Source organism: Rana temporaria, chromosome 3 (assembly GCF_905171775.1).
Source record: "Rana temporaria chromosome 3, aRanTem1.1, whole genome shotgun sequence".
Classification (NCBI taxonomy): Eukaryota; Metazoa; Chordata; class Amphibia; order Anura; family Ranidae; genus Rana; species Rana temporaria.
The window spans coordinates 393,859,254-393,882,341 of record NC_053491.1 but is presented as its reverse complement, the minus strand read 5'-3'; the positions used below and the strand labels follow the sequence as shown (position 1 = coordinate 393,882,341).

At 40.7% G+C, this 23,088-nt stretch overlaps 1 protein-coding gene across 2 annotated transcripts in view; it reads left to right on the top strand.

Moving 5' to 3' along the window:
- Positions 1-23,088, top strand: part of SCUBE1 (signal peptide, CUB domain and EGF like domain containing 1) — a 345,627-nt gene that overhangs the window by 95,667 nt on the left and 226,872 nt on the right. For both annotated transcript variants that reach the window (XM_040345826.1, XM_040345825.1), the window contains exon 4: positions 10,838-10,972. In XM_040345826.1, the coding sequence (XP_040201760.1) occupies positions 10,838-10,972 (135 nt within the window). The remainder of the gene's footprint in view (positions 1-10,837; positions 10,973-23,088) is intronic.

Genomic DNA, 23,088 nt, shown 5'->3' with positions numbered 1-23,088 from the left:
CATCATAATAAAATATGAGCTCTTTGCACAGAATCCTGCTCAGCCATGTGAGACTCTTCTGCTTCTTAAGTAGCTCTCGGTTTTATCCTTAAATACTTAGCCAAGCTGAAGTCTCCTCTGTTGCCCTGCCAGACTTTTAGTAGAGAATCTATACATTGGCCGGGAATGGTTCTCTCTGGATTTTGTAGCATTTGTGCAGGTCATTATTCTAAACCAATCTGTTAAATGGAAATCTCCACTTTTCACCTTCTTTTCTATAAATACCATCTAAACTTTTTACAAAATCACTTTTAGTGCAAAGTTATCATTAGCATACCTCATCTTTATTGTTTATCGCATTCTTCCTTTGGGATATGCGATGCTAAATATGAACATTGCTGCTGGAGCGAGATGTCGGGTTTACGAACGGTCAGATGTATGCACTCACAATAACACCTAATGGGCAAGCTGTGATTTTTCTGAAGAAGCCAAAAAGAGGAGTAGTTTGTTCTCGTGGCTTGTAATAATTATGGAAGAATTGCTGCATCCAGGTAACCATTAAACCTTTTTTTTAAGTTTGAGAAAATCATAATGGAAAACATGATTTTTAAAAAAAAAATATTTCTTGGTTTGTAAAAAGAAAAAAGAAAAAGTAAAAAGAAAAAATTATTTCCATAACATATTGGTACACATAGTGGGTATATCACAGAAATAGAGTGATAGATGGAAAACCGATGTTGTATACCGTATGAATAGACTAAAGCCTCATACAAACGATCCAACTTCATGGCCATAATTGTCTGATGGACGCGTTTGTTTGCTCCATCAGACAATTGTTGACTGAATTAACGACAACAAAAGTTGGCTGTTCATGCTCACCAACTGTTGGGCAATAAATCTGTTACGTCGGTTTATCCCATCGTGTGTACGCAAGTTGGTCCCACAAAAATTCGATGCACAAACACACATGCTCAGAACCAGGGAATCTCTTCTCTTCTCTCTGCCGCCAGATAAGCGGGATAGGGGGGTTGGTTGGTGCTGACGAACACAACAAAGTCAAGTCTTCTCTTCTCTCTCCTGCCGCGAGTTGCTAAAGTCAGATAAAAAAAAAGAACAAAAAGGGGGGCATCTGGGGTGCAACGGATCATTGATCCGTAATTCGAACGGGCACACCACGCGATACGCGGATTGCGGCCATGGGAAAGGCAGCGGTTTCGGCCTAGCTCTGGAGCGGCGGCCATCATGGTACAGGCGCCCTCGTGAGATGTGGGGAGATGTGGACATTACAGGGGGGAGATGTGGACATTACAGGGGGGGAGATGTGGACATTACAGTGGGGGAGATGACGTGGACATTACAGTGGGGACTATATATGGTGGTGATAGGAAAAATTATCCGATCTGTGACTCTGATCCGAGGAACGATCCAAATTGTGAGTTTTTTGATCCGTTGCACCCCTAGCCCCTAGGGACCATCGGGCCCCTTACAGGTGTAATGTCTGTACCCCCCTGATGGCAGCCCTGCTCAGAACCAATGTTAAACATCAGCCAACAATAGCAGAAGTTGCCCAAAGGGTGGAGGTAAAGAGCTGATAAACCATGTGGTTTGGTGAATGTTGGCTGAAAATGTTGTGCCATGTGTATGCATACCAAGTTCACGGCCAACGCCTTTCAGACCAAAATCCACACAAAAGTAGGTTGGAAGTCTGATCGTGTGTACGAGGCATAAGGTTGTTGTCTGTTGCATATAATAGGGTATGTTCAGTAGGTCTACTTCTATACAGAGGTCCTTAACTATAAAAAGGAGAAGTCCCTAGAGAATAAAATGGATATTGCCGCAATATTTTATGTCACACTTTATTTGCCCAGCGGTCTTTCAAATGCAATTTTTTGGGAAAAAATACCCTTCAATTTAAAAAAAAAGCACAATATTTTTTTTTGTTTTAATGTGAAAGATGATGTTACGCCACGAGAATTCTGATCTATCTTCTAAGCAAAAAAATTGTGATTCTTATTTTAGCCAGAATCGTGCAGCTATAGTTGTTATCACTGTCAGATTTTTGTGAGAGGAAATATCTGCACATCATGGAAATTCCTTAGGACACCCAGTTCGCCAAAACTTGTGTCCACATTGGATGATTTCCCCTCTTACTTTTCTGGGGACAACCCAAAGTTTGTGATTTTCTTTTAGTTTTACTTTTGATGATAATGATAAACAGGACAAATAGAGAGGGTGAATCTCCCTAACGACTCAGAGACAGCAATAAAAGCTGACTGGTGTCCTAATTCCTCTTGTAGTGGAGAATTATAAGCTTCTCCTATAAGCAAATAATTCCGTTGTGCTGAAAAGAACAATTATAGTCCTCTTGTATAATGCCGGGAGAACGCGCTTGTATATCTCCAAGACACAGATGCTGGCATCACGTTGAGCTTGGCAAAATCCTCCTCTTTAGGAGCTGCTGTCTTTATATATAGTGTAAAAAAACAAATAATAAAGGGAGGTGGTAGCTTCACAATCAGCCAATCAGACACATGTATATATTCAAATAGAATTCCAGTACTGTAGTGACATGTGCAAACGGTCTTGTGCAGATCCATGTGGGCAGTTTCCTGTTGAGACACAATGTGCCTCATATTGGGAACACTACAAACATGGCTCCGATCATTGCCGTGTGCACATTCCCATCGCTACCATTGACGCGAGCCATACTCTACCATGGCTCAGTGAGCTATAATTTCATATAGTTATGCTATTGTTCCCATGTACACAGATCTGTTTTCTAGAAGCATCAGTGCAGTCGACATGAGGTGGCCATTCTCTTGGTGAGGCATAAAAGAACATCCCTTAAAGGGCAGATCTGCCGTGTCCATGGGAAGGTTTCCCCAACCAATGGTCCTTCACCGATGTCTGTGCGAATATGCATGTGCGTATTGCAGCAAAACCAACACTGGGGGACATCTGACAACATACATTAACCACTTCCGGACCGCCGCATGTACATTTACGTCGGCAGAATGGCACGGACAGGCACATTGGCGTACCTGTACGTCCCTGCCTAGACATGGGTCGGGGATCCGATCGGGACCCCCCCCGTACATGGGGCGGTTCCAGTGGCTTCAGGAGCGATCCGGGACGAGGGCGCGGCTATTCCTTTCTAGCCGCCCCCTCGCGATCGCTCCCCGGAGCTGAAGAACGGGGAGAGCCGTATGTAAACACGGCTTCCCCGTGCTTCACTGTGGCGGCTGCATCGATCGAGTGATCCCTTTTATAGGGAGACTCGATCGATGACGTCAGACCTACAGCCACACCCCCCTACAGTTGTAAACACACACTAGGTGAACCCTAACTCCTACAGTGCCCCATGTGGTTAACTCCCAAACTGCAACTGTCATTTTTTGCTGTGAAAATGACAATGGTCCCAAAAATGTGTCAAAATTGTCCGGTGTCCGCCATATTGTCGCAGTCACGAAAAAAAATCGCTGATCGCCGCCATTGGTAGTAAAAAAAAATAAAATAAATAAAACTATCCCCTATTTTGTAAACGCTATAAATTTTGCGCAAACCAATCGATAAACGCTTATTGCGATTTTTTTTTACCAAAAATAGGTAGAAGAATACGTATCGGCCTAAACTGAGGAAAAAAAAAATGTTATATATGTTTTTGGGGGATATTTATTATAGCAAAAAGTAAAAAAAATTGCATTTTTTTCAAAATTGTTGCTCTATTTTTGTTTATAGCGCAAAAAATAAAAACAGCAGAGGTGATCAAATACCACCAAAAGAAAGCTCTATTTGTGGGGAAAAAAGGACGCCAATTTTGTTTGGGAGCCACATCGCACGACCGTGCAATGGTCTGTTAAAGCGACGCAGTGCCGAATTGTAAAAACCCCTTGGGTCATTTAGCAGCATATTGGTCCGGTCCTTAAGTGGTTAATAAAAATTCCCACAACACTCTCCACTCTGTCCTTTATTTATACTGTAGGTTTCGTTACTAGGGGATTATAGTAAAATTGAAAAAGGTTAGTGCTGAGCGATACGAATTGTATTTCAAGCTATATTGGGGAGGAAGTTGGTGCCCACGAGAAAGGTACTGCATGAGCGATCTGTGCTTTACTGGTAGAGTCTAAAGGGTAACTCCACTTTCGTGGGGAATAAAAGATCAAAATAAAGAAAAAATTATATAGCGTATACAATTGCGACACAAGTCATAATGTGATTAAATGTTATTTAATGCAATATGGCTACCTGGAAGCAGGGGCGGACTGACAACTCATGGGGCCCCCGGGCAATAGAAGATTATGGGGCCCCTCTGGCTTACAGATGGCCACCACGCCAGGAGGCAGTGCAGAGGCAGGGCAGCTAAAATCTTGGGATATTCACATTAAAAGCATGTCAGTTTCGGACATATCAGGGACAGATCTAAAAAAAACAGATTTTTACATACTGTCCCTGGTTTTACTGAGCCTGGCAACCCTGATGGGGCCCCCTAGTGGCATGTGGATTTTTTCAGAATAAAAAAAAAAAGGTAGGAATCTGCAACAAAATTTGTTAAAATCCTTGTAATGTACATTGATCACCCAGAGGGGAGTGTTTTTTTTTTTTAATCAACAAAAGTTATGCTTTAAGCAGATTAGCGAGCATACAAGGCTTGGTGTATTTGAATTTATAGAATGAGATTCTGCCAAAGTTCTCTAATATATTTTGTAGGTTAGATAGAGATTGTAGATGATCATTCAGGGTGATCAGAATATCATCAGCATAAAGACTGATCTTATGTTCCACATTCATGACCATCATTCATGATATTCGAGGTGCAGAATGAATAAATTATGCAAGCGATTCCATGGCGAGAACAAAAATAACGGGGATAAGCATTACTCTCAAAATCTTGAGATAGGAATGAGGGACACCTTCTAACAAACGTATGTAGGCATAGGAGAGGACACACCCCTGGTCACACCTCTTAAAGGAGAATTAACAAAACAAGGCTAATTAAATCCATAGGTGCTTTTTTTACCACTGCTATTCCTTTATATTGGCTTTAAAATTGTCAAATGCAGCCATTTAGAATTTGGATAAAAGGTTTAGCACTGGGAAACACTTTTTGAATGATAAAAAGTGCATTTTATATACAACTATATAGATCAGACCAAAATGAGGGACATGGGGACATTGCTCCAAATCAGGGGCAGTCCCTCGAAATCAGGGACAGTTGGGAGCCATGTATAAGGGACATCCCTGATGGGTTTATTTTCCTGTTATATATACATTTTTGTTTTAGATAAACTTTTTATTTTTTACAAGTAGAATTTAGAAATACTATACACTGACCTTCTTTTGCATACAGATGACAGGTCCTTTAAAAACCTAGCAGAACAGGTCTATGAAATGAAGCCATCCCTCTCTGTGAAGCAATCTGAAGGTCTATTTTGGAGACAACTGTTTCTAATCAGGGCTTGCTGCCTGTTTCCAGCAGCTTCATTACCAGAAAAGTATGACGGATTTATGTTATGTTTTCTGTGCCAGTTGTGGTTGTAGAAGGGATCGCTAGGAAACCACACGTTAGTGTCTGCACTGCAATCAAACCCTGTAATGTACAGGAGCAGCAAGGGTAATTACTGCAAGAATGGGGCTTCTGGTTGTACTCATTATAGTAAAGAGAGGGTATACTCTTTCCCGAATCGGAAACTGTGGCTTCCTCCTACTAGGCTAATGCCACAGCTATCGTGCAATTATTTGTTGCAATTTGTTTTCCAGACTGTTGGTTGATTCTAGATTAACATGTAAAATGCCACAAAACTGGAAGGACTTTTCCGATTAGGAGATTTAAAGGAAAAAAACAGGCCTGCTGAAAGTCAAGTAGTCTATTGCAAAAGCGTGGAAACAACTAAAAATACCTTTATCACAAGTATAATGAAGACGGGATAGGCTTACAGTTAACAAAAGACAGTCTGATAACTTCTCTAAGACCCCTTTCACACTGAGGGCGTATTGCAGGTGCTATAGCGTTAAAAATAGCGCCTGCAATCCGCCCTCAAACAGCTGCTCCATTGTCTCCAGTGTGAGGGCTTTCACACTGGAGCGTTGCGCTAGCAGGTCGGTAAAAAAAGTCCTGCTAGCCGCATCTTTAGAGCGGTAAAGGAGCAGTGTGTTCACCGCTCCTGCCCATTGAAATCAATGGGACAGCGCGGCTATACTGCCCACAATGCGCTGCTTCAGCAGCGCATTGTGGGTAGTTTTAACCCTTTAACTGTGGGTGGTTTTAACCCTTAGCCGCTAGCGGGGGGAAAAAAACGCACGGCTATTGTGCCGAAATGCGCCGCAAATCCACCCATAGCGTCGGCGGTAAAAATAGCGCAGTTTTACCGCCGACGCTATGGGCGGCTCAGTGTGAAAGGGGTCGAACACATATGAAAAATCAGAAATGTGTTTGAAATTTTTCTTTCTCATTTGTTCAGTTTCCTAATGGTCACCGGGTTTAAATCGACATTCGAGAAGAGAAAACTAGAAAGCGTGGGATTGAAATGTGTTTTTACAGCATAACAGCATAGAGACTCCAAGGACCTCTTCTTTAACAGAGAGAGGTCCTTGGAGTCCCTATGGTGTTATGTTCCTTGCTGGATCAACATGTTGTTTTGGGTGTTTTTGTTTCTGTGATGGCAGCTACTCGCTGAAATTCACTTGGTGGGGGGGGGGGATCACTGAAGCACATTTATGAAGAACTGTTACATCAACACTGGTCATAGGTGTGCGCAGCCTATTACATTAGGGTATACACCCCAAAGCTCAAACACACATTTTTTGTGTGTGTAATATATATATATATATATATATATATATATATATATATATATATATATATATATATATATATATATATATATATATATATATATATATATATATATATATATATATATATATATATATATACAGTGATGAAAATAAGTATTTGAACACCCTGCTATTTTGCAAGTTCTCCCACTTGGAAATCATGGAGGGGTCTGAAATTGTTATCGTAGGTGCATGTCCACTGTGAGAGACATAATCCCAAAAAAAAAAATCCAGAAATCACAATGTATGATTTTTTTAACTATTTATTTGTATGATACAGCTGCAAATAAGTATTTGAACACCTGAGAAAATCAATGTTAATATTTGGTACAGTAGGCTTTGTTTGCAATTACAGAGGTCAAACGTTTCTTGTAGTTTTTCACCAGATTTGCACACACTGGAGGAGGGATTTTGGCCCACTCCTCCACACAGATCTTCTCTAGATCAGTCAGGTTTCTGGGCTGTCGCTGAGAAACACGGAGTTTGAGCTCCCTCCAAAGATTCTCTATTGGGTTTAGGTCTGGAGACTGGCTAGGCCACGCCAGAACCTTGATATGCTTCTTACAGAGCCACTCCTTGGTTATCCTGGCTGTGTGCTTCGGGTCATTGTCATGTTGGAAGACCCAGCCTCGACCCATCTTCAAAGCTCTAACTGAGGGAAGGAGGTTGTTGCCCAAAATCTCGCAATACATGGCCCCGGTCATCCTCTCCTTAATACAGTGCAGTCGCCCTGTCCCATGTGCAGATAAACACCCCCAAAGCATGATGCTACCACCCCCATGCTTCACAGTAGTGATGGTGTTCTTGGGATGGTACTCATCATTCTTCTTCCTCCAAACACGGTTAGTGGAATTATGACCAAAAAGTTATATTTTGGTCTCATCTGACCACATGACTTTCTCCCATGACTCCTCTGGATCATCCAAATGGTCATTGGCAAACTTAAGACGGGCCTTGACATGTGCTGGTTTAAGCAGGGGAACCTTCCGTGCCATGCATGATTTCAAACCATGACGTCTTAGTGTATTACCAACAGTAACCTTGGAAACTGTGGTCCCAGCTCTTTTCAGGTCATTGACCAGCTCCTCCCTTGTAGTCCTGGGCTGATTTCTCACCTTTCTTAGGATCATTGAGACCCCACGAGGTGAGATTTTGCATGGAGCCCCAGTCCGAGGGAGATTGACAGTCATGTTTAGCTACTTCCATTTTCAGTGGACCTTTTTTCACCAAGCTGCTTGGCAATTTCCCCGTAGCCCTTTCCAGCCTTGTGGAGGTGTACAATTTTGTCTCTAGTGTCTTTGGACAGCTCTTTGGTCTTGGCCATGTTAGTAGTTGGATTCTTACTGATTGTATGGGGTGGACAGGTGTCTTTATGCAGCTAATGACCTCAAACAGGTGCATCTAATTTAGGATAATAAATGGAGTGGAGGTGGACATTTTAAAGGCAGACTAACAGGTCTTTGAGGGTCAGAATTCTAGCTGATAGACAGGTGTTCAAATACTTATTTGCAGCTGTATCATACAAATAGTTAAAAAATCATAAATTGTGATTTCTGGATTTTTTTTTTTAGATTATGTCTCTCACAGTGGACATGCACCTACGATGACAATTTCAGACCCCTCCATGATTTCCAAGTGGGAGAACTTGCAAAATAGCAGGGTGTTCAAATACTTATTTTCCTCACTGTGTGTGTGTGTGTATATATATATATATATACATATATATATATATATATATATATATATATATATATATATATATATATATATATATATATATATATATATATATATATATATATATATATATATATATATATATATATATATATATATATATATAAAAATTATAGCAGTAGGGCAATGGACAGTGTCAGAACAGTTGATGGTGTCAGTGGGCAGGGACTGTTGTCAGTATTTTTTTATTTTACAATCATTTTTTTATTTTATTTTACAATTTTTTAGGAACACCATTGGGGGGCTTTGGTGAGATATCAGGGGCCTAAACAGACCCCTGATCACGTTTGAGCGCACGCCTATGACACTGGTGTTACTGATTGATATTTGTTCACTACATTGGACATCACATTGGAATTTTAATATTTGGACTTTATTGCAATATTTATGTTTTTGTTTTTTTGCTTTTTATGTTTGAGGTGCTTCACCATTATTTTGAAAATTTTTCACTGAAGCACAGTTATTTTGTTTTCTGCTGCAATCGGCCTTATTAGAAATAATTTTACACAGCACGGATATTATCTTTTTGTAGAAGAAAAACTTTCTGATGAATAATTTTTCTGAATTTTGCATAAGAATGTTCAAATGAAAACTGCGTATGGTGAGCTTTAGTCTTTTGGATTATCTAAGACAGGAGGCTCCAATTTTTCTAAACAAAGGGCCAGTTTACTATCCTTCAAACATCCAAGGGGCCAGACTATGGTCAGTAGGAGTAGAAAATGTTGTGGTATCTGTTACAATGTCCCATCATTGGTGTCAGTGGGAGGAATAGTGAGCCACCATTGGTGTAAGTGGCACAAACTATGCCCCATTGTTAATGTCAGGTGGATGAATAGTGCCCCAAGGGCCACATAAAAGCAAGCAAAGGGCCACATCTGGCCCCCGGGCCATAGTTTGGAGACCACTGATCTAAGAGGATAAAAATCACTGTCATTATCTGACATATCTATGTGACACTCCTTTAACCTTGTGGAATCTTCTTTTTGCAACAATTTGAAAGATCACTTTCATACGGTCTTTGTTACTAATTAGATGGGACTTTGCACAAGTTTTTTCTGTTTTGATTTTACGAATGTTTATGAATTTTTCATGATTTTTTCACAGATTTATAAAACTTTTGAGGTTCCTATTCATTTTTATTCTCACTTCTTTTCACTTCATTTCTTTATATGAGTTGGTATTGTAGCGCTGCACTCCTTTGAATTATATATCTATGTAACATTGTCCCTCTACATGGCATCCCCAGAACCCCATATACTCACCTTATCAGAGCTCCCTCACTGCTCATTGCTCTTTTGCAGCCAGTGCTGAGATTGGCTGTTTTTCGTGAGGGTTTTGCCTACTAGTTTTGTCAAATTAGAAATTTCAGGGAAAATTGGGAGGTTTTTAATTAATGCATTTGCATTAATGGAGAAAATTAAATTAAACTGGTTTTAGGAGTGCAGAAGGCTACAGAAGCTACTTCTAGCTATTGTGGACCAATTCAATTCTATGAGCTTGTATCGCATTAGCCTTATAATTGCACAATTTTCCACAGGAAAAACTGAAAAAGCAATTAAAAGAATTAAACTAAAAAAATGTAAATAAAAAAAAAACCTTAAAGTTACAGTACCACCAGTAAAAAAAAAAAATCAAATGCACGAAAAAAGAAAAAAAAAACACATAAATGAAATATCTAAACTGTCCTAAAAATGCAAAACAAATACACCTAAAAAGGAAAAAGTATAATAATTTTTTTATTTTTATGCAAATTTCACACAATGAGCAAACTTCAGAGTTTCCACAAAGTGGAACTTTGGCAATTTTGAATGAACATCAGTTTTGCCAAAATTGCTCTGCTCATCACTAGTCGCCTCCTTTTTAATTTCACTCCCGTGGGTTAAGTCTCCACTCTGTGATTGTCCATTTTGGGGTGTAATACATCAAAGGGAGCTGCCAGCTTGGGGTTGGGTTTTGGTCCGATCGTAAACTGAACTTCACAGGCTTTCTGATGTAAAGAGGTCTCTGTGCATGTATGCTTTTTGGTAGTACTGCATCTCCTGGTCACATGATTCTGTACCAGATCTGTCTCTGAGAATTTTAGAAGGCAATTAAAAAACTATTATTAGCATTGGATCACCTATATTGGTTACCATAGTTTTTTCTAACCAAAACGTACTTTCTGCCTTATTATTTTTGAATTCTATATTACAATGTGTTTAACCGATTATTGCTTTATATGACTGTCAGGTACCATCCCATATTTAAGTAATTTTAAATATATTTATTTCCTTTCTCCCTCCCTCAGATGTGGATGAATGTTTGGATAATAATGGTGGATGTCAGCAAATTTGTGTCAATACGATGGGCAGCTACGAATGCCAGTGTAAAAATGGCTTCTTTCTCAGTGACAACCAACATACGTGTATTCATCGCTCCAACGGTATGTACTTGTATTACATTTACATGTTGCATATATTTGCAAAATGCATTGCTTATTGGAAAAAATGGTTTCTTTTTAAAGCTGGTGTTTATTCTGCTTATATTTTGCCTTCCCTGGTCCTCTTTCCTCCATCACCAACATGCTAATTACATTTTTAAATGCAACATTTATGTTTTCATTAGATGCCTTCATTGCTGGGTCTTTGTGCTTCTCTGAGCAATGCTGGCAGATCATGGCTGGTGGAAGGGGCTGGCAGGGTGCTGTACATAGCCTCCTGAAAACTTCATTGCCCCAGTACTCCTTTCAAACTCCCAGCCCTGATGGAATTGGCCAAAATTATGCAAGGAATCACGCAAACATGAAAATACTTTTTTTATGAAGAGGTATCATTGTGGAGAAGTGGATGTTCCTAGGCAGGATCAATTTATATGCAGAGTGCCCTAGGTAACCCCACATATGATGGTGAGCCTCCATGGTTGAAAAACTGAAATTCAATGAATAAAAGTGCAGATAAGACAGTCAGACAAAAAAAAAAAATCAATGCTGCTCTCACAGGTGGGCTTGCTCCAACAGAATGACCTTCCCACTGCGGGGTGCTTGCCCAGTCACAGCTGAAGCAATAGTGAAAGGAAAATTCAAATGGCTGCACACCAAACTGAGATCCAAATGTCTTTATTTGCATAAAACCATGAAGAACATAAAGAGCACTACATGCAGTGGTGGCCCATCCATTAGGGACGCAGGGGCGCCGCCCCCATAATCCATTCGCCTGGCCCCTAATCTACATGCAGGGTGCCAGACGCATTTATTTCTATGTTTTTTTTTTAAGCACATGATTAGAGCCCGAGGCTCTAATTGGCTTAACAAAAAGGTGGGCTTGGGGCGCAGAGCACTGCGCCCTGAGCCCACCCAGTTGTGACATTAGCAAAATGTATATTCGCTAATGTCCTGCTTCTCCTCCCCGCTAATCATGAAGCAGGTCCTAAAACCCGATTGCACAGGAAGTCTTAGGACTCACCGCCACCTGTCTCACACAGCGGGAGGGGGGCAGGTTTGTTTGCCGCCCACCAACCACTGCTAAATACATGTGCAAGCAAGGGAGGAACAACTTACATGTTTCACACATGAATTGTGCTTTATAAAATGGACAGTTGGACTGGGGAGAAAAAAGATAGATGATACTGGATGTCCCCCAGACAGAAAATTAAGGGGACCCTATCTGGCTTGCTTCAGTTTTTAATGTACACTATGAGAAGTGTGTAGTGAAATCAGAGTAAATAATTTTACATTTGTGCAAGACTAACAGGAAGGCTGGAGTTCAGGTTTAAATTATTTTAAAATCTCAGGTTTATGTGGCATTTGCAAATACATGTAGAGTAACACTGCTGCAATAAGGCTAGGTTCACACGGGAGACTGTGACCAGCTCTCAATGGAGCCGCTTTAAACAGCTCCGGGGCCGCCACGGTCCGAATTGCTGAAGGGTCCTGTGCATCTTCTGGTCCATTTCAGATGCAAATTCAGCCAAGAATTTGGACCTGATTCCCACCTGAAACGGTGAACAGACGCACCGGACCCCTGCTGTGAGCCGTGGCCACTGCTGGTGTGGACCCAGCCTCAGGCATCTCTGAAACGGCATGTTCTAACCTTAAAAATATCTGAGCATCCAAAAAACTCACTAAGGCATGGGTCGAATTTTGAAAAAAATTTGTTTATAAAATCTTATTTAAGTTAAAAGCTGATTGGTTACTATGCATCACACCAGATTCTGTGTGCATCAGTTTTAGTAAATGTCCCCCACAGTGTGTCTGCACTAAATGTCAAAATGGCAGTCATTCTGATTGATTTAACAATAAAAACCTGAGCGTTATAACTCCTTTCCAACTCTGATCCACTTTATGCATCTGTATGATTTAAAAGGATGTGTTTGTAATGTGGCTATATTAGGGAATTATTTTCTGTGATATTTCTTTATTTTAAAGTTCAATGAACACGTTGCAATCGTGTCTCCCACTGTAATCTGATTGCATCTCCTACCTACTGTATGTGCAGGTACGATACAGTTTGGTTCAATAAGATCCCAAATCATCCGATGAAGTGCGTGTATATGTTACAAAAAGTTTTAACAGGAATGATATGGTTCCAGCGTCTGTAGTTGGTGGATTTTTGTGAATCTTGAGCTTAGTTTTGTATATGAGACCTAGAACAGTCTCTTTAAAGTGTTTGTTAACCCTTACAGACCACTTTCACCTACAGGTAAGCCTAGATTAAGGCTTACCTGTAGGTGCTTGAAATATCTCCTAAACCTACACGGTTTAGGAGATATTTGCAATGTCCCCAAACAATGTGGTCTTCTGCACATCCACCGACTTGAAAGGGCACGATGTGCCATTTCAAGCTGGGGTGATGCTGAGACTGGCGGCTCCTGCGCGCATGTGTAAACGAGACGTCACGTGACTCCGGCCATTCACAGAGCCGGAGTTCGGGGCCCCGAAAGGAAGAAGGGTGAAGAATGGACGCTCGCTGCCAGCATGGAAGCGATGCATAGTAGCCCATTATGCTTTACCTTTGCAGGGAAACAAAGAGGAAGTAAAACCCATCAGGGTTTACTTCCTTTTTAAAGGAGCAACATTGAAGGAAAACGTTCATGGTTTGTGTCTACATTGGCATGATCATCTGAAATATACCAAAAAATAACACCTTGAACCTCATGCACACAGGGCGTTAGAAAAAACTAGCTGCAAATTTAATACCAACACCAGGAACAATTGGCTGTAAAAATGCACTTTTAGTAGCTTTTTGCATTGGTGTTAATGTTCGTTTTTCCGTGTTCTCTTTTAGCAGTGTTTCTCTGCCGATATTCAAAATCAAACGCCCAAAAAAAAAAAACGTGTGGGGTCCCCCCCTAGGATACATACCAGATCCTTATCCGAGCATGCAGACTGGCAGGCCAGGCTTCATAATTAGATAGAGTTAGAAAGCATGCCATTCATTCTTACACTGGCACTTGGCTTATAATATAAGGCCATGATTTTTTGTAGAAGACAAGGGCTGAGCCCCAGCTGTTTAATTGCCTCTTCCAAAAAGCACCATCCTACTTCGTCAATACCTTCTCGGCATCAATATAAAGAAGACAGGGTGGGATGGAGTGTTTCTGTGCATATTGCAAGAGAGTGAGGGTTTTCAGAGTATTGTCTTGGGCCTCTTGGCCCGGGGTGAAGCTGGCTTGGTCTAAATGTATATTGGCAGGGAGGATAGGAGTGAGTTTTGTTGCAATACTTTTGGAGTAGCGATATAAAAGTAGGTTTGTAATAGAGATTTGGCAATAGTTGCCACAAATAAAAAAAATTAGGATGATGGAAATATGTGCTTCCATCCCCTGTGGGCCGAAGGACTGTGATTGAGTTGTAGGTCTTAGTCCGAATGTGGGAGAGGGCTTCTAAAAAGTTTGTAAAAGCGTGGTGTAAATTCATTAAGTCCCAGACTTTTTCTGGGAACCAGAGAGGAGATAGCCCCCTGAATGTCCTCTGTTGAGAAATCTTGTTCAAGGTCTTCTGTCAGTTCTATAGATATTGTAGGTAGGGCTGTATCAAGGACATGTTGATGTACTTTTTGATGAAAATCTATTGGGTCCATGTCTGAATATTTAGTGGGGATATTGTATAGATTTGAATTGGAGTATGGAATGCTTTTGATATGTTCTTGGGGGTCATGTATTGCTTTACCAGAGGGTGTTCAAATAGTTAGTATAGAGGTTAAGGGAAGTCTGCGGCATAAGAGATGTCCTGGTTTGTTGGCCTGCTGGTAAAACAGAGCACAAGTTTTGTCCCTTAGGCCTTGTACACACGAGCAGACATGTCCGATGAAAACGGTCCGCGGACCGTTTTCATCAGACATGTCTGCTGGAAGCTTTTGGTCTGATGTGTGTACACACCATCAGACCAAAATCCCCGCGGACAGAGAACGCGGTGACGTAGAAGACACCGACGTTCTCTAACACGGAAGTACAATGCTTCCACGCATGCGTCAAATCAATTCGACGCATGCGCAGGATTTCGGGCCGCTGGTTATACGTCATAACCAGCGGACATGTCCGATGAGTCGTACTAACCATCGGACATGTCCGACGGACATGTTTCCAGCGGACAAGTTTCTTAGCATGCTAAGAAACTTTTGTCTGCTGGAAACCTGTCCACTAGGCCGGAAAACTGTCCGCTAGGCCCTACACACGGTCGGACATGTCCGCGGAAACTGGTCCGCGGACCAGTTTCAGCGGACATGTTCGGTCGTGTGTACGAGGCCTTAGGCTCAGAGTATGTTGGTTTAGTAATGTTTATAGTTTGGTAAACCGATCGGTCCATCAGATGAGAATGGTCTGATGGACCGTTTTCATCGGTCCAAACCGATCGTGTGTGGGCCCCATCGGTTAGTTAACCTTCGGTCAAAAAAATAGGAACTTGGTTTAAAATTGAACCGATGGACGCCTAACCGATCGTTGGTATGCAAAAGCATCGGTTAAAAACCCACGCATGCTCAGAATCAAGTCGACGCATGCTTGGAAGCATTACATTTTGTTTTTTTTCAGCACGTCGTTGTGTTTTACGTCACCGCGTTCTGACACGATCGTTTTTTTAACCGATGGTGTGTAGGCACATCAGACCATCAGTCAGCTTCATCGGTTCGTCAGCTTCTTCGGACCGTTCTCATCGGATGGACTGATCGTGTGTACGAGGCTTGAGAGTGCAATTGATCAGGTGTAGGGTTTTCTAGTGTTGAAATTTTGCTGATGAGAGATGGAATCCATTAGGATTTTTCTGTTTTTTAGTCTGAATCCGTATTTGATGAATACTCCTAGAGCCACCCAATCACTTTTACTGTGCTTTTGCATAGAACACACACAGGTATTTAAATGATTGTGCCACACGTTATCTACAGCATTGCCCTGCATGCCAGAATAAGAGCAACAATTCTAGGACCTGTACCTATGGTTACCTCTTGACTGATGAGCTGTAAAGACATTTCATGTGTCACCTACTGATAATTTTCGGTACTGTATTTCATGGGCGTACACAGTTTTTAAGGGTTGACATATTTGGTATGCATTTAACTTAATGTTATCTCATAATTTGTTTTGTGTTAAAAAAATATGGGATTTAAATTGGGTTTGTGTGCACTAAAATGCTTTTAATTAGATTTTTTTCTGAAAATATAGATTTCTTAAACAGTTGCATAAATATCACATGACATAAAAAATTGCAACTACCATCTTTTTATTTCTACAATCTCTAGAATTTTCGGATGGTAAATAAGTTTAAAGCCAAAGGCTCTGAATTTAACTTGCGTATAAAATGAACGGAACTGGTTAAGTCAGAAAGGGTTCTTTTATGTTATATTTATGTGCATGAAAATTTAATAAGGCCATATCTTAAATAAATTTTGCACACTGGGAGACGCTGTCACTTTGCCACTGATCCACTCACCTTGCCAGAGCCCCTTTTTGAAGCTTGCTTAGCTACATCAGCTGACAATACTCTAAAGCCCCGTACACATGGTCGGACCTTTGTCCGATCAAAATCACATCGGAATTCCGATGGAATTCCATCAGAGTAAAAAAGCACATGTTCTCTATCTAAACTCTGACGGATTTTCTTGGAATTTCCGATGGAAAAAATCCGATGGGGCATACACACGGTCGGAATTTCCGATGGAAAAAGTCCATCCGACTTTTTCCATCGGAAATTCCCATCGTGTGTACGGGGCATTACCTTATGGGTATCAGGTAGCATGTGATACCTGATATGACACTGTTCGGGTCTAATAGCCAATCACTTGCTCTGAGTATTATCACATGATAGACTGAATGGCACCAACGCTGCTTCTTCTAGTGCCTGGTGTTTTTTTTGCTGGCTACAATGGAAGGGGCATCTGGGGTGAAATGGCAAGATGAATATTAGGCTGGGTTCACACTTGGATCAGATGCGGCTCACAGTAGAGGTCTGGTGCGTCTCTGTTCTCCCTTTCCAGGACTAATACGGCCTGAATTTTTACCTGCAATTCGGACCTGAAACTGAGCCAAAGCTGCACAAGACCCCGGTGCAATCCCATCCCTGCCCCCGAGATGTGTGAACCGGTTCCATTGAGAGCCGGGCTCACTCTCCTGTCATGCAAATTTAATGCGGGGAGACTTGCATCCAATTCGAACTAGAGTGAACCCAGCCTTATTGGGACGAGAGAGGCCCCTTGGCAATGACACTTTCTCTTCGCCCAGAATGGTCTTTTTAAATGAAGAAAAAAACAAAAGAAAGGCTTGCTGCCTCTTCACATTTTGCATCACCAGATGAAGGATTTTTAGGAATAGTTTACCAATACGGACCTATAGTAGGGGATTGCCATATAAAACAAAAAAGCAACTAATCATTTTCCTTTCTTTTGCCTGCCAACCTGTAAACGCATCAGTGATGACTAAATTCTAATTTGTTACTATGGGTAGGTCCACGCTGTCATTTTCTCTAATTAAATACAATAAGCCAGATAACCTGCAAGAAAAAGGTTTATTCTGAGGTGCAACACGTTCTAAACAAGCCATGTGGGCGGAGCATGATTCCTGAATACACACAAAGACGGAAACACCCTGATAAGTGGCATATTAATGGGCGTAAGAGTTTCTGTGGCTCTTGAAGGTTCGAGCACCATCTGTCATTCATAGTAACAGTAAAAAGTAACATTAAGATCAACACAGAGGTATTTCCATTCATAATTCCAGTGAATGAAATGATCATATGAGAGTCATTTAGAATTAAAATAAAAACATTAAACTAAAATATTGATAAGATATAAATGTAAAGAATTTATGGCCTAGTTCACACTAGTGCAATAGCAGATGTGCCTTGAGTCGCACAGAATCGCATGACAATGGAAATCACATTGTTTTCAATGGTGGTCTTTCACTTGAATGTGACTAAACACGGAGCGACTTGGAAAAGATTCCTATAATACTTTGGCGCAATTTTGGCCCCATAGACTTCAATGGAAATGCACAGAAATGGCATGTACGTGTTATTTGTAATGCGTTTTGAAAAGCGGTTTCAGTTTTACTTATTTTTTTAACCCTCAACTTTCCTCCCAGGGAAAACCTTGGTCCCTCAAAAGCAGTTGCAGCAGCATCCAGTGTAAACCTATTTTAGGGCACCACCATGGCTTATTGTTTAGCACTTGTTGTCATGCAGCATTCAAATTCCACCTGGGACACTTTCTACAAAACTCCCCCTGCGCTTACATTGTTTTAATTTTTTTCAGGTACTTTGGTTTCATTTAAAAAAAATTAAAAGTCAAATTGTATATATGGTTTTAACCACTTAAGGGACAAGCCTCTTTCTGAGATTTGTTGTTTACAAGTTAAAAACAGGCTAGAAAATTACTTACTTTCAACACCCTAGAGAATAAAATAGCGGTCGTTGCAATACCGTATTTGCGCAGCGGTCTTACAAGCACAACTTTTTTTTGGAAAAAATGCATTATGAATTAAAAAAATAAGACAACAGTAAAGTTAGCCCAATTTTTTTTTATATTGTGAAAGATAATAATGCACCGAGTAAATTGAAACCTAACGTTTCACGCTTCAAAATTGCGCCCACTCGTGGAACGGCGACAATCGTTTTCCTCTTAAAAATCTCCATGGACGATGTTTAAAAAATTCTACAGGTTGCATGTTTTGAGTTACAGAGGAGGTCTAGTGCTAGGGCTAGAATTATTGCTCCCACTCTACCGATTGCGGCGATACATGTGTGGTTCGAGCACCGTTTTCATATTCGGCCACCGCTCACTTATGCGTTCGCTTCTGTGCGCGAGCTCGGCGGGACGGGGCACGTTTACATTTTTTACATTTTTTTTTCTTATTTATTTTACCTTTTATTTTTTAATTTTGCACTGTTCTTTAAAAAATAAATAAAAAATGTGTCACTTTTATTCTTATTACAAGGAATGTAAACATCCTGTAATAGAAAAAAAGCATGACAGGACCTCTTAAAGCGGAGCTCCACCGTAAAGTGGAAATTCCGCTCATCGGAACCCTCCGGTGTCACATTTGACACCTTTCAGGGGGGAAGGGGGTGCAGATACCTGTCTAAAGACAGTTAAGTGTCCTAATATTAAAAGTCAGCAGCTGCAGTATTTGTAGCTGCTGGCTTTTAATATTTTTTTTTGGCGGAGATCCGCTTTTAAATATGAGATGTGGGGTCAAAAAGACCTCAGATCTCATATTTACACTAAAATACAATAAAAAAAAATGTGACGGAGTTGCTATTGAAAGAGGTACCTGCAAATAAAATAGTAAATACCTTTCCCACTGCCTGTGCCAACACATTCTGCTCTAATTCAGAGAAATTGCCATCCAAATTATCTTTGCTTTTAGGGGTGTTAGATATTTGGTTCATTGGTTCCTCTGTGTCACTGCTTTGTTCGATAATGACGTGGAGGGTGGAGCGAGGAACCACTGGCATGGCGCCAGGAGATGGACACTTCAGGAAGTATTGGTTTCTGACAAGACTTAACTCAACAAATTTCCTTCATTAGAGCAATGTTTGGCATCATCGCCAATGGGAGAGAGATGAGTAGGATGTCTACTTCAATGCAATAATTCAAAATGGGTCGGCAGAGCCCGTCGCTCTCCTCCTATTCCCAATGACCTGGAAATCAACAGGATGTTAGACAAGGGTTGTGGACCCAGATATTTTTACAATCTTGGGTTATGATTATTGTCCTCTGCGTTGATAGTGTACTTTTATATTTTTAAATGACTTTGGAATGCAGGTGGCGCAGGCCGCACATACTTCCTCCCTCCGAATACAACTAAATATATAAAAGAAAAAAAACACACTTTAATTGGCAGAAAATTGGCCTTAAGTTTATTGGTATAAAAAATAATATAGTATACTGTATGTAAATATTTATTAAATTTAATAAACACATCTTAACACCATAAATAAATTGCTCAGTCATTAAAGCGGCGTTCCACCCAAAAACACTTTTCGGAATCCTCCACCTTCCGGGGTCACATTTGGCACCTTTCGGGGGAGGGGGGAGCTCTCCATCCAATCTGACAGAGCTTGAGCTATTTTGCAAAGAAAAATGGGCAAACATTTCACTCTAGATGTGAAAATCTGGTAGAGACATCCCCAAAAGCACTTGCAGCTGTAATTGCAGTGAGAGGTGGTTCTACGAAGTATTGACTATGGGGGGCTGAATACAAATGCACTCCACACTTTTCACAATTTTTATTTGTAAACATTTTTGAAAACTATTTATCACTTTCCTTCCACTTCACAATAATTGTGTTGGTCTATCACATAAAATCCCAATAAAATACATTTGCGTTTTTGGTTGTAACATGACAAAATGTCAAAAATTTCAAGCGGTATGAATACCTTTTCAAGGCACTGTATATTAGGGAACTGAACAGTGTTTTTACTTGTGCTTACTGAGCTTTACTGGTCCTCTTTAAAAAATTACCTAATTCACCATGTTGTCTCCCCCTCTGTTTAGTGGCTTGATTTCCCAAGCACAATTTCTGGAGACTATTTTAATGGTTTAATTGGGTCATCAGTTGTGCGATCATATTCCAGTAGCTGTGCAGAGCCTCAAGCCTTGTTCTGACTCTGGCCAAATTGCTTCTCTTTTTTCCCCCTAGTAATTGCTGATGAAATGAGGGCTTCACGGGTAATAATAATCAGCTCTCATGGGGCTTTAGATCGTAACAATATGTCACTGTAATTCAAGAGAGTCCAACTGCCAAATCCTTAGCACAGCGTCCATGAGTCCTCTAAATCTGGGGCTACTGAAAGAGGCTCTCTATAGCAGAGAAAACATGAGAGGAAATCAATTCTCCCCTTTTTCTTCTGGAAGTTTGTATGTATTGTACAGTTGAACCTCGGATTACGAGCATAATCTGTTCCAGGAGTATGGTTGTAATCCAAAGTACTCGCATATCAAAGCGAGTTTTCCGAATAAAAAGTCAATGGAAACGAAAATAATTGGTTCCGTATTGACCTCCAATGGGATGCAATACCGACTGCAGTCAGAGGTGGGGGACACCAGAGAGCATCGAAAACGGCCAAAAATGGTCAAAAAGGCCCGAGGACACTTCAGCTCGTTTCCTGCGCCCCCGTACCTCAGGCCAAATGAGGCACTGCAGGCATATTTACCTTGAATTCTGCTCGTATTGCGTGTCAACACTCGGGTCAGAATAAAAAAAAAAAAAAGTTGCTTGCAAATAAAATCGCTCTCAAACCAAGTTACTCTTAAACAGAGGTTCCACTGTATTAATAAAAATATATTTGTTTTACATGTGCATCATTGCAGTCATGACTCCTAAGCGGCAATATAATATCCAGCCAACAGTCATACAGGTGCCTGCTGTAAGGACAGCATTTAAAATTAGCCTTAATACATTTCCAACATGTCACAATATACAACAGCAGGTTAGAAATATATAATTTATAATTAAAAAGCAACCTTTTAGCTCCTGGTAATAATGCCATCAGTCTGCTGCAGGAGGAAGCATTTCCTCAGTGTCTTCTTCAGCTGTGATCAGACTACAGCATTGTAACTTTGTAGCAACTCACAAGGTGAGAGGCATCAGCGGGCTAATCGTATGTGTCAGACATTTGGGAACACAGCCAAGAACTGCTCAGGCACCAGGATTTACATGATTTGGTCATCTCTAGCTGGCATCTCAGCCCAGAGAGTAGATGGTGACCCTTGATGAAGCTTGGAAAAAAAAATGGATTTGTCCTTCTGGAGAGAAAAGCAGATATTATTATTATTATTGTACAGGATTTATATAGCGCCAGCAGCGCTTTGCAATGTAAAGGGGGAACAGTACAAATACAATACAGTTCAATACAGAAGGGAGGGCCCTGGTACAAAAAGTAATGGCTGCGGGGGATGATCTGATGGAGGTAGCTCGGGTACGGTTCAGAAGTGGGATAGGCTTCCCTGAATAAGTGAGTGTTCAGGGATTACCTAAAGGTAGACCGGGTAGGAGCTGACTGCACATACTGGGGCAGGGAGTTCCAGAGTATGAGAGACACTCTGGAGAAGCCCTGGTTTGGGTGATATCTGCAGATGAGGTTGGTGATGTAGCTGGGGGCGATGTTGTGGATGGCTTTGTATGTTGTGGTTTGTATTTATAACGTTATTTTAACGTCCAGTGTGCATGGAGCCTGATAAGTTGGTCAATCCATGTCTCACCTCTACATGCCTGAAGTAGCTGCGGGGGAGGGGAGGAGGTTTGGCCACTCAGAGATGTCCAAAAACCACACATTAGGATCACCCGACCGGAAGCTTTAGAATTGCAATTTGTGTACAACCGTGTCCCCATGGGCATAGATAGATGGGGAAAAAAAATCAAAAAAGAACAAAAAATTCTCTGATGAACCTGGACCATTAGGACATGATAAATTAATAAAAAAATGTTATTTAAATTAATTATTGCGATGAATTTTGCACATGAAAAGCGCAAAGCCCCGAAGTACGCAAAAGCCAACCCTAGAATAAAATCTATAAAACTTTGTTGCTATAGTACTTGGTAATTATTGGCAACTAGTCATTAGTAATTAGTAATTAGTAATTAGTATAATTATACTAGCTGAATACTAGCTGAATACCCGGCGTTGCCCGGTCTTCCTATCTTAACCTTTTGGGGAGGAAAATCATAGTAATATAAATATACCCATCTTTTATATAAGGGTGTAGGTAAGGGTTAATTTAACTGTCATATATTTTTATTTGGCATATAATTAATATGTGTACCAGGTATTATTGAAATATCTCCAGGCGTACAGAAGTTATGTGGGAACATACATTTCCCATTGATTTGCATGGGACTTTAAACAAAAACCCCGACCCTTACAAATGGGGGTAGTTAACCACTTAAGCCCCGGACCAAAATGCTGCCTAAAGACCCAAGGGGTTTTTACAGTTTTTTATTTAACAGACAATTGCGCGGTCGTGCGACGTGGCTCCCAAACAAAATTGGCGTCTTTTTTTCCCCACAAATAGAGCTTTCTTTTGGTGGTATTTGATCACCTCTGCGGTTTTTATTTTTTGCGCTATAAACAAA